The following is a 13,252-nucleotide window of genomic DNA, read 5'->3' as shown; positions in this document are numbered from 1 at the left end:
GGGGTAATTGTATCCTAATTAAAACCAGAGAGCCCATCTGATTTCACACAGATTTTCACAGTAACTGGTGTTCCCATCCTACAGAATACAATGTTCATCAGAGATGCTGGCAGGTATTCTTTTTACCAATGCATTTAATGTTCTTTCTCCAATAAAAATCAGCAAGTTCTTGATAACCACTGGAAAATTAGAATATTTTCAATAAACTCCCCTGGGACATGATGGGTGATGAAAGTGGGACATGATGAACATTGGCTTCCTAATGAAGGTCATTCCTTCGATTAAGATCATTACAATGACTGAAAGCAAGACAGGGTTAGTCCATCAGGCAGGGCAGAAGGTGCTATTTCGTGGGGACAAGGAAAGTAAGCATTAATGCTTTGGATTATTCTGAGTTCATCCCAGTCCTCCCGCATATCTACCTTCCAGTTCCCAGGTTCCCATCTCTTCCCAGTGTTCTTTCTAACTTTAACAGATCTGGCAGGAATTTAAATTCAATCTTGGGATAAAAGTTTGTTTTGAAGCCCTACAGCTGCAAGAGATAAAAGATCCCTTTAGCACAGTCCTTGAAAGTCTCCAGTACTCACCAGTACTCATTCTGTGCTTTGAGGAAAAAAAAAAAAGTATAGGATTTTGAGCTCTTTAAGCAAGCTATCTCTATTTGTAGTAACCAAGTCACTCTCAGTCTTTTAATTTTTTATGTTCCTCATTCAGCTCTATGTAGGCACATCATCCCAAATGCTATTTCTACAACAAGCTCTTCATTCTAGGTGAGGACAGGTGGTACTTCTGTTGTCAAAATTCCACCTTTAATACTGTATGGATTTTAAAAGCCTTTTTTCCCCAACTAATCCAGAAAACCAAGCACATACTCTCCTTATTGTCCATGGAGACTCTTCCAAACCACTTCTTATACCAGTACCTCTATCACCCAGATTTTTTGCTGCAAGTAAGAAAAACAGGCTCTAGCTGACCCAACCTGATAAGGAATCTATTAAAGGATATTGAATAGCATATAGAATCATCAAGAAAGCTAGAGAAGCATACTCTTGTGCTACATAGTTGCGACCAAGTGAAAAATCTTGCAGAAGACTTATTTAGTGAGGTCACCATTGCTAAATGCAATGAACAGTGCATCGCTGTCGGGCTGCACCCCACAGGCCTGAAAGGCTTGTACTTGCCCAGCTTCAAGACTGAAGAAAGAGCCCAGAGTCAGTGACAGAGACATCAATGGTTTAATGGATGGGGGAGCTTACACGTCTGAAGCAAGGTCCTGGAGCGATACCCCAACCGCACCGTGTGCGGCAGACACCAGGACAGGATAGAGTGGCCGTCTTCGCTTCCATAGACAGGGGGAGGTTACCAGTTATAAGGGAATTGACATCAAGTTGGCTTATTGGTTGCCAAGGAAACCAGCAGAGGGGCATCCCCCCTTGATAAGCATAGTGGAGAGTTCTGATCTAAAGCTAGAACAATCACTAGCTGAAGCCTGGGGCAAGTACTTAGGAAGGTCAGATATGTGAGTGGGGTGTAGGTGAAGCAGGCACTGGTCAAGCAGGGGATGGACAGAGAGCAAGGGAATAGCCATCTTGAGTGGCCTGACCATTCAATAGCACTACCATTACTGCTGCAACTACTATCTCCTTAGAGAATTGCTCTAGGCATCCTCTTTGTTATCGCATCAACAGCTTAAGATCCAGACTCTGCGTGGGTACACCTGATTTCTGTAGCTTAGATGATGCATCCGCTCTGTATAGCTGCAAGGGCACTGGGAAAGTGAAGACCTGGGTCTTGCCTGTTCTATAGTTAGAATTAGTTTATAGTTAGAGAGATAAACTATAACTATAGAAATAACATAGTTATAATTATAGAGATAAAGCTCTGTTTGGGTAAGTTCTCAAACATTTGAAGAGGGGTTCATAAACAGGGCAATCCAATGAAGGACAGATTCATTGTCTTGCTGTATTGAAGTATTTTAATATAAAAATATGATGTATCTTTCAGAGAAAAAGAAAATGGTCAGGGAAAGCACAACTTATTTCTAGGCAGCTACTAAGGAATTAGGTTCGATTTCTGATTTATTCCCGCTTGAACCCCTTTGTAGCCTCAGAAAATTGGCCAGTTCACAAGCTATTGAACAGGCTTGCCGTTTACTTTATGCAGCATTATATTATTTTGTCAATTTCAATGTAAACTCTATACCCCTGGCTTATAGAATGGTTTGAATAGACTTGCATTGATATGTGACCACTCAAAGTCGTCTCAGTGATTTACTGTAGAAGTTGACAAAATTCTAAACTGGTACAAGTGATTCAAATAGTCCCTGAGAAATGTTTGGAGGAAAAAAAATACTTTGTAAAAGTTATCAACCAGTTCTAGTCAGGATTATGGAATGGGTCAAAATTTGCCTATTCATTGTACTCCGTCAAAGGTCAGATTGTCGTTTCAGCCATTGGTAACTTCTGCCATTCAGGACACCCATTGCCTAAATTTTCTCTGTCTTGACTTTTTTTCCCCATCAGCACTTCTTCCTACGCACTTTCACATTTGTTTCTCAATTTTGTGTCTTACCTACTTAAGGCTTGCATTTCTGGAGCGTCAAGGTTCACAATTTATTTGCTAGGCAAATCTTTGTCCTTGAAAATCAGAGGAAGATAGAAGAATCCATACTATCTTCTAGGAAACTATGATTCTCAAGAAACAAGAAATAGCTTTATTAGAAGGGGTTCTGGTTGAGCAATAACTTTGAGGTCTGGTGGTAGATAGTTTGATATTTATTTGTCAGCATTGGAGGTAGTACTCCGTATAGGTATAAACTCACTGAAAGTTAAACAAACTGATAAACAAAAATCCATCCATAGAAACAGACTATATTTGCCATGTGTTCATGTATAGATAAGGCCTCGGTACTGCATTCAGTATAAGGAGATAATGTTTGCTTTATTAACTTACTGATTACAGAAAATTTGTGTTACTAGAATATATTATTAACATGTATTATTTCAAAAAATCCTGTGTTTACAAACATAAGCAGGAGAGAGGAGTTTGAAGACACTAGACCAATAGTATCACAAAATGAGGAACGATTATCCTTCCTGCTTAAAAACAAATGTTTGCATGGATTCTTCTTATATATCTGACACATTTTTTTTTTTGCCTATTACATCCTTTCATTTAAAGATTGCTCTGTGTCCATATTCTATACATACTTTGCTATATACTGTACAGTATTTTGTTATTGTAGTAAGACTATTGCTATGCTTTCATAATACTTGAAATTATTATCCATATTGCATTGTCATTTCTACTGAAAAGATACTTTGAGTGTACCACTATGTTAATTGATACAGGGAAAAAAACATGGAATGTGAGCCAGTACGCTTTTAATTTTATATTAGCAAGTCACTAAATAATAGCATTTTATGTAAATGTATGAAACATAAGATATAAACATAGTGTACTGACAATTTAATAGTATTTTTTGGCTATGTTTTTTACTGATTCACAATATTTATTTAAATTTTAGTAAAATAACACATTCATATGAAATAACAAATACCATAAAAGCACAAGTTTCCTCCCTACCCATAGTCCTAGTTTCTAATGGAAACAGCTTCTGTTTTGGATATTTTGGTGGATTTACAACTCAAGAAATTGTCTCTAAATAATACAAAAGTATCTGATTACTTTTCTACACTTTTGAGGAAGTAAATTATGTGCTCCCAAAGCTCTAGGAAATTTAGAATGCTTTAGAATACCTTTGAAAATATATTCCAAAGCAGTTCTGATCAGAGGTTCTGAATATGTGAAAATGCGTAATCAATACATTGGTCAATGCTTTTCATGCTCACCGATAAAGGCAGAAACACAAATCAGGATCTATGTATTATGGCTAGTTCTTTTACACCCTGAAAATGTTCCGTTCTCCACTCTTACCTGTTTAATTCAACTGTGAAGCATGAGAATAAAGTGCATAAATATATAAATACATAAGATCAATATACAAATGCAGTAGCATTAATAAAATATTTTTGCCGACATTGAAGTCATGAAACTAAAAATCATCGGCATTCTACATGCATAACAGCTCCAGTAAAATTTACATGAAGGATTATTGGGGGGATTGAGTTAATATTTAAAGCACTTAAAATTGAGTTCCTACCAAAGTAAGAACTTGTGTTAACAGAGAGAGAGAGCGAATTAGTTTCAAAATTAGCTAATTAGATATCAAATGTTAACTAGAGTTTGCATTAGAGGAGAGGGGAAAAAAAACAACAAACCTTGCTCAGCTATTTTAGAAAAAACCTCATTTTTAATGGAGGAGTAGTTGTGATCTAGAGAATTAACATGCCTGGCTAGTCTTCTATAATTTATTGGAAAGACGTCACCTACCCTAATTCTCTTCACCTCCACAGAATTCATTAGTATCATACAACTACCTTCGTATTATTTTTTGCTTCATGTGAATTAGTTTTGCGAAGACGAACGACTGTAAATTCCTTCCAGCATACAGGATGTTTATTACCACTAGTATTATTGTTGTTGTTGTTTTGTTTCTCTATAGTCCTCAAAACTATGCTGAGCAAAAGTACTCAGTTCATACATACTTAGCAAACAGGGATTTCCAGATTAATCTCTCTCTAGTAATTCAGATATTGAATGTATTTCTCCTGGGCTATTTTTATATGACATTAATTTGTTTTCTTTTATAAATTTATCCCCGCAAAAAGTGTGGCTAGTCATTGTTTACTTGCCATTTGAAAAGCAACAGCACTTTATCTCCTGCATGGGTTTGGAAATTATTATAGGGTAAAATGTTATCTGGTGTCCCCTAATCATTATCTTTTCTCTTTGTAGTTATGTAAATCTCTAGATTTATATAATAATTCTAACATATCATTCAAATTTCATTTTCATATTCTATAAGTAAGAACTTTACTAATTGCCAAAAATAAAAGATATCCACAGGAATATTTCTGGAGATTCTATTGACTTCTAAGTAGAATGAATTTTAGATAAGATGTTATTTTAACATTTAAAAATATTTAATGTTATTTGTCATTTTTTAAAAATAAGATGAAAGGTTTATTCATATTCTCACTCATAGACTGAAACATCTGTATGTTTTGTACACAACAGGTGTCCAATAAATGTTTTGGGTGACTGTCAGTGGTGACTCTTAATGACTTCATAATGAAGTAATTATTCAAATGTCATGTTAAAACTGTTTCTTAGAAATTACATAGTGCCAGTTTTCAGCAGACATACACTATTACATACACTTTGGTAAAATTAAATAAATTAACATATTCTTTAACGTGAATGAAATTTACTGATTTAGAAACTTTCATAATGCTACTATAACAAACAATGAAAATAACTAAAATATGCATACCCATGAAACAATAAAGGCTTATCAAAAGTGTTCAAGTAAAAGATGACAATGAAATGAATGATTAGTTTTCACAGTAGTGGCATCTGCTCTGTGAATAATCCAAGGAATGCTTTCCAGTTTCCATGCACGAACTCCTTTATTCAAAGGAGAGAGTTTCTCAAAAGAGACATATGGGACCAAACAAAATGTAGGGTACTGTGAAATTGGAATTTTAAAATGCATCTCTTATTTATACCCTGCTTACTTAAAAAAATGATTTGAAGCACATCAAATGGATATATCCTCAAAAATCTTTTGCCATAAATTTTGCAATAAAATGTCCTATTTTTTCCTTTTGTTTTATTTTTCCTTGTTCTTCTGGTAAAGTCTATACCTTTAATGTCCAAAAGATGCCAGAACTTTGTATTTATTTCCTCTAGAAAAAATATCAACCCCAAAATTCATGAATATAATTTTCTGTTAATTGTTTAAAAGTTGCATTTTCCATCACTGATGAAATAGTTTGGATTTGATTATTGAAATAGTCCTGATTTATAAAAATATAAATTAGTTGCTTAAAATATGTATATGTATCAATGTGGTTTATCTTTTCCCATGTAAATGGCATATTTTTAAAAATGTGGATTATAATTTGGAGGTTTTGAAACACTGCAATTGAGCCAGTCTCTGCTAATAAGGAATCGGTATTAACATACCTTGTCCAAGTTCAGTTAAACACTAACGCCTGTAACTGGCTATTTGAAAACAGCTGTTTTTGAATTAGATATTTAAAACTAACAGTCATTTAAAACAACTGTAACATCATAGAATTTTAAAATAAAATGAGATTATTATTATCCAAAACTTTCTATCTCATTTACAAAGGAGGAAATTAAGGCACAGAGAGACTGAGGTTTAATGCATGCCATATGACATTTTTATGGGTAGAATAGTGACTAAAATGTGGTTTGTCTCACTTACTAAATAATACATCTTCAGCCACTGAAAACATTTTCCAAATCTTGTCCTGTGCTGGAGTATATATGCAGAGGAAACCCAGCCACTCCAACATGGAACTGGGGGCAGTGTGATATGCTAAACACAATAAATCCTTTAAAGAAATATTAAAATAAATTAAAAGTTTATGTTTTGAGTCCATGATCATAATATTTAAGAAGAAAAGGAGAGATGGGGAGAAGGCTCTACTCTCTTTGTTTCTGTTTTTTTAAATATTTTTGTGGTAAAATGTATATAGCATAAAATTTGCCATTTTAAATGTACAATTCAATGACATTAATTACACTCACAATGCTGTGCAACCATCACCACTATCTTTTTTCCAAAAAGTTTTTATCACCCCAAACAGAAATTCTATAGCTAGTATGCAAAAACTTCCCATCTGCTGTTCCCCCATCCCCTGGTAAAGTCTAATCTATTTTCTGTCTCAATGAACTTGAACATTCTAAATATTTTATATAAGTGGAATCATACAATACTTGTCCTTTTTCTCAGGCTTATTTCACTTTTAGCATGATATTTTGAAGGTTCATCCATGCTGTAGCATGCATCAGAACTTCATTCATTTTTATGGCTCAGTAATATTCTATTTTATGTATATACCACACTTGGTAAGGCCATTCATCTATTGATGAATAGTTGGGTTGCTTCTATCTTTTGGCTCTTCTGTGTTGAGATAATTAATAGACCTTTTAGATGATTATTTTATTGTAGTGTCAACTTTTGTTCCTACTGTTAGTTACTTAGACATTTGAAAAGAAGATAAATTAGACATGATAATTATTGACACACACAAAAAGCCAATACTGGAGCTTTAAATTCTTTTTTATTTTTTTCTCTTAAGTATACAGTTAGGTTTTAAACTGTTGTTTTAACAAATTGAAATGTGGTCAGTTACTAAGGGAACAACCAGAGTACATAGTTGAATATTATATTTTACACTATAAAAGTTTCCTCTTTTTCCTTAAACAATATAATCATTTAGTAATGATTATATATATATATATATATATATATCTTTCTATACTGATTTAATGAAGTTTTCTGAAAATATTTATTTAATGAACAATACTTGGAACAGATTATTAATACTATTGCCAAAAATGAAAGCTAGATTAATGACCACTACCTATGGGAAAAACTTCAATACCATCAAATTCAAATACCATCGAAAGGAGAATGTGGAAAAATTAAGTTCACCTTAAACTTTCTGCCCCCATTATTTGCTGTAGCACGATTATTTTAAGTATCTTTTTCTGTGAATGTTCTTTCTTGAGGGGAACAAAAAAAGAAAACAATCCTAAAGCATAAAAAAAATTTCCTCCTTGCCATTAATTTGCTACACAGAAAATAATAGATTGTATTCTTTTTTAACTTTAACATACTAAATGTGTTTTGGGGAAAAGGGGAAATAATTATTTTATTATTAAAGTGTTGAATTTTGACATATTTTCAGATGAATTCAAGTTCTTTATGAAAAGGCTACCCATGAATTATTTCCTCAACACGTCTACCATAATGCATTTGTGGACAATGGACTCTAATTTTCAGCGCCGCTATGAACAACTGGAGAACAGCATGAAGCAACTTTTCCTAAAGGCACAGAAAATTGTACACAAGCTCTTTAGCCTTAGCAAGAGATGTCATAAACAACCCCTCATCAGCTTGCCAAGACAAAGGTAAGACGTGTAGCAATGTAGACAACTCTACCTTGTCCTCTACAGAGGACAGCTCTATTGATTTTCTGAATGTAGATGTAGTAATATATATAGCACAATGTTATTTATATTATTAGAGATAATCTGAAAACAACATGTAGTCTTAAGTCTCATAATAATTAATTGTAGTTATTTTCCAAAGTAATAGTACAATGAGAGCACATACACTATTATCTTTTTTTAAAATTTTCTTTTACTATCGGAATCAATAAATTTTTCTAACTAAATTTGCATGTATTTAGTAGAAGTCAGGCTGAAAATACATAAAATGAAAAGCTAAGGAAAAATTTAGGACAAAATCATAAGAAAGTATGCATTTGTACCAGTATCTCTATTATAAAATACTTGAAGTTTGACCTGATGCTTAAATCATTAAGAAATCTGTAATTATAGATTTCTTTCACAAGAAAAAAAAACAAAAAAACTGGGTCTACACATTTTTAAAATTCGATTTCAAAATAAATTATTGGAATTTTTTTACAAGTCATTGGATTTTAGCATATTCAAATTTATGCAACCATCACCACAATCTAAGTTGAGAACATTGTCACTGTCCCCAAAAAACCTCAGTCTGTCCCCATACTCCACACCCATCCCTAGGCTATTTGTCTCTGTAGATTTGTCTAATCTACTAACTGTCCTCATAGATTTGCCTATTTTGGACATTTCATACAATGTGTAGTCTTTTGTTACTGGCTCCTTTCACTTAGCATAGTGATTTCTGGTTCACCCATGTTGTAGCGTGTATCAGAAGTATGTGTATATCACATTTTACTTATCAGTTAATCGTTTGATGGACACTTGGGTTGTTTCCACTTTTTGGCTAGTATAAATAATGCTGCTGTCAACATTCATGTGTTCTTTTTAAAATGTGGACGTATGTTTTCAGTTTTCTTGGATATGTATCTATGAGCAGAATTGACTATTCAGAAGATAATCCTATATTTAACATTTTGAGGACCTGCCAAACTGTTTTCGAAAATGGCCATACTATTTTATATTTCCACCAACCATGAGTGACAACTCCCATGACTCCATATCCTCACCAACACTTTTTATTATCTGACCTTTTGATTATAGTCATCCGAGTGGATGTGAAGTGGCATCTTCCTGTGATTTTAATTTATATCTCTCCAGCGACTAATGATGCTAAACATCTTTGTATGTGTTTATTGCCCATTGTGTATATTCTTTGGAGAAATATCTATTTGAATTTTCTTCACTCATTTTTTTGTTTTTTATTTGCATTATTAAGTTGTAAGAGTAAGTTATGTATTTGGATGCCAGTCCCTTATCAGTAGTATGATATATAAATATCTCCTTCCAGTCTTTTCACTTTCTTATCCATCTCTTCTCCCCATCTGTCTGTCTGTCTGGTCAGTCTAGCCCAAAAGTTTGTCAATTTTGTTTCTTTTCAAAACATTAACTTTTAGTTTTCTTTATATTCTCTATTATTTTTCTCTTTTTTATTTGATTTTTCCACTGTGATTATTATTATTTCTTTTCTTCTATTTGCTTTGTGTGTACTGTAATTTTCTTTTTCTAGTTTCATAGAGAGAAAAGGTGGGTTATGGACTTGAGAGCTTTCTTTTTTTTTTAATATAGGCTTTCACTGCTATAAATTTCTCTCCAAACACTGGTATTAAGATTTGTTATTTTATGCATCCTGTAAGTTTTCTTATTCCTTCCACGCGTAAGATATTTTTTATATGTCTGCCTGCAAAGTTCAAGGAAATATTCCTTAACAGGGAATTATGGCTGGAGAGAGACACTGTTACTTTATGCTCTGTAAAAAGTTCATAATGAACTTTATGCTCTGTGTGGGTTAAATAGAGTTTGTAAACCACTGAAATAGATGGTTCTACCCTCAAACATAATAAGAAATACAATAGAATGGGATGGGAGCAAATTGATGAGTTTGCTTATAAACTTGTTGACTTTAAGTGTTCTTTTAATCACATTCAACTGGAGCTGGATATGTATGTCTGAAGCTCAGGGGAGATTTGAGAGAGTAAGATGGCAAACATCAGTGCACGTGAAACCATAAGATCTGAATGTAATACCATGGGAAATATGTAGACAGAATCTGAGGATACGTTTAAGGAATGAGTGGAGAAATGGAAACTGAAAATGAAACAAATAGTGGGGTAAAATATATCAAAAGAGACATTAATTTCTATTAAAATAAAAATTAAATATTCAAATATGTCATTAGAGTGCAAGATTTTTAAGAAAAATATGAAATAATTCAAGTTGGGTATTACAGAATAAATAAATAGGCAGCATAAAATAAAGATGCATTATTTGGAACAAAATTCAGTAAATGATAGAAATAAATATTTGTTTTCCAAAACTTCTGAACTAAGTAAATCAAAGATCACCAAAGGCTTTTCTTGACTTTCTTTTTTCAATTTAGCTTAATTCCTATGTTGGCTATTACTCATCACACACAATAAAAAAAAAATACAGACTTCTTGCTAGATGAAAGATTTTTATTGAATTTGGATTTTTTCCCCAGCACATTTACAGGAATGTGAGATTTTTGTTTCTTTTTTGCTTTTTATTTTTCCCATTTTAATAGAATAATATAAAATTACATTAGGACAACAAAAAAATATGTACTAGAGTTTGTCAGTAGAATACAGTGGAAAAGAGGTTGGAAATTTGTAGGGTGTGTTTTCAGAAATTTTTGAAAGAGAAAGTGTATAAGCAATATCAGTGACTCACTTCTAGCAGAAATTCTGGTTTTTTACCCTGTCTTTATGGAATTTTTTCAGCTATTCTCTTCAATTCATCTAACCCTAAGAACTGGTTTTCAATATCTGATATTTTAAAATCTGGAAAAATAAACAAAAACAAACTAAAATGAAACCTGCAAAGTACGCCTCCATTAACATTATTTCTTAACACTTCCTGTGTAATGCGGGTCAGTTGAAGTTTTTCTATATAATGTACAGTGTAATTCTTTCTTTCTGGTAAAGCGTGTGGCCCTCTATCCAAATAGCAAGTCTGCACTGCTACCACTATCCCTCTCATGAATTCGCGTGACATCAAAATCCTTTTTCTTACCGAAGTAAATTCCAAAGCCTGTGATAATCTTGTTTCTTTGAGGTAGTCAACTTTTGTTGCTATTCTAAAATTTTTGAGATAAGTAAAAATGACATATTCATTTCATTAAAGAAAAATAGTTGTAACAATTATTGAGAAGTAATTAGGTAGTGTTCCTATAAAGTGCCTCGACTATACTATTTTGTGCTGTCATGTCTTATTCACAGAGCAGCCAAGGGTCCATAGAAATATTCCATTTAAAGGTCTGTTGGTAAAGGCTTAACAACAAACTCTTTAGGGGAGAAAAACACCTGATTTATAGAATTTACTAGTTCTTGTAGTATAAATATTTCCACCATGGTCAATTTCAAGCTAGCAATGTGCTGTCACGGCACGTGGAGTTGGGCAGGTCTGCACAGTTGGTTCTCCTGAGGCAGTGCATGCGGCTGCAGTAAACCACTAAAAATTTATTAAAATATTTTTACAAAGTTATCTCTTCTTCATTAACAATGGAAAGTGAGATAGGATGAAATCACTTCTCTAACGTCACAGAGAAGAATGAGTTTAGGTCTATGTCATTCTTAATCTGAGAGCTATGTCATGTACTTCTTATATATGCTCTATGACAGGAGTTAGAAATTGGCATATAGGCCAAATCCAGCCTTCACCGGTTTTTGTATCAGCCTGTGAGGGAAGGATTTTTTTTATATTTTAAATTGTTGAAAAAAATCAAAAGGAGAATAATATTTTTGATTGATGAAGATGTATGGAATTCATATTAAAATGTGCATAAATGAGAAAGCCATGCTTATATGTTTACATATTGTCTGTGGCCACTTTCACACCCTAATGGCAGTTAGTTGCCACAGAGAGACAGCACGGCCCTGAAACCCTACAATATTTGCTACCTGGCTCCAACAGAAAAATTTTGCCAACCTGTGCTCTAATATAATATATATTCTCTGTCTTTAAAAATGTTATCAAGTGTTTTAAAGATATTTAACTTGTATATCGTTGAAATGTTTTATATTATAAATACATTTTATGTTAAAGAAAGAATATTATTACTTTAGTCTCCATCATATGGAAACCTTATACAACCAGACTGAATCCTGAATCCCGAATATTTGTGGAGTAATACTATCTTACTAATAATAACATATATAATTATATATATATATATAAATACATACACATGTGCATACATTATATTATATATTATATGCATACATTATAAATATGTACATTATATATAGATCTATACATTATATATAAACTTTAATATATAATATGTATATATATCAATACATATATATGCATATGTATATGTACTTTAACATAACAACCATAGGAATAGTCTAAAACCCTATATATCAAAATGATTTTAATTGAAGTTCCATTTCAAACTGATCTCCAAATGCAGATTTGGATAATTTCATGGAGTCAGACAAATTTCCCATCTCTCTCCTCCTTCTCCTCATGATCTCCTCCAATTCTAGTCCAATTCAAAATGATATTATGATTATAAACTAAGAGGAAGAACAAAGAAAATGAACACTTGAGGAAAAGGAAGTTGAAAGACTGAACAGTATCTGTGGGTAGGGGAGGATAAAGTCTGGGAATGCTGAAATAAACTATGGGAATATTTAACATGTTTGGGAAGGATTGCCCTGCCCACTGGAACTCTGAAAACACAAGACGCAGGCAGAATTTTAAGACATCTGATTGCTTAGTTATCTGCTAGAGCTCCTAGAGTCAGCTCTCACATTCACAGACAGCAAGTGCTCAATACATATTTGATGAGTGCTCTGTGATATTTTTCTTAATACTTTAGTTCAACCTCTGAACACACACAGCAATGAATTATTACTTTATGTAAAATGTTTTCCACTCTACATAAATTGGATCACCTGTCACAATACGCATATCATGTTCTATTTTGTTTCTCCATTAAGCAGGTGAATGCCCTCCCCCATTCCTTCAAATGGACCTGAGACAGTGTCTTTGTCTCTTCAGGCTGCTCTACACAAAAAATGCCAGAGACTAGGTGGCTCACAAACAACAGTTCACAATGCTGAAGATTCAAGTCCAAGAT

At 33.1% G+C, this 13,252-nt stretch overlaps 1 protein-coding gene across 2 annotated transcripts in view; it reads left to right on the top strand.

Moving 5' to 3' along the window:
* The window catches only part of BRINP3 (BMP/retinoic acid inducible neural specific 3), a 396,963-nt gene that overhangs the window by 308,893 nt on the left and 74,818 nt on the right, over positions 1–13,252 (top strand). For both annotated transcript variants that reach the window (XM_059905817.1, XM_059905818.1), the window contains one exon: positions 7,848–8,070. In XM_059905817.1, the coding sequence (XP_059761800.1) occupies positions 7,848–8,070 (223 nt within the window). The remainder of the gene's footprint in view (positions 1–7,847; positions 8,071–13,252) is intronic.

The sequence above is a fragment of the Balaenoptera ricei genome, chromosome 1, assembly GCF_028023285.1.
Source record: "Balaenoptera ricei isolate mBalRic1 chromosome 1, mBalRic1.hap2, whole genome shotgun sequence".
Classification (NCBI taxonomy): domain Eukaryota; kingdom Metazoa; phylum Chordata; class Mammalia; order Artiodactyla; family Balaenopteridae; genus Balaenoptera; species Balaenoptera ricei.
The sequence above is the reverse complement of the archived record's forward strand: the minus strand, read 5'-3'. Positions and strand labels throughout refer to the sequence as shown.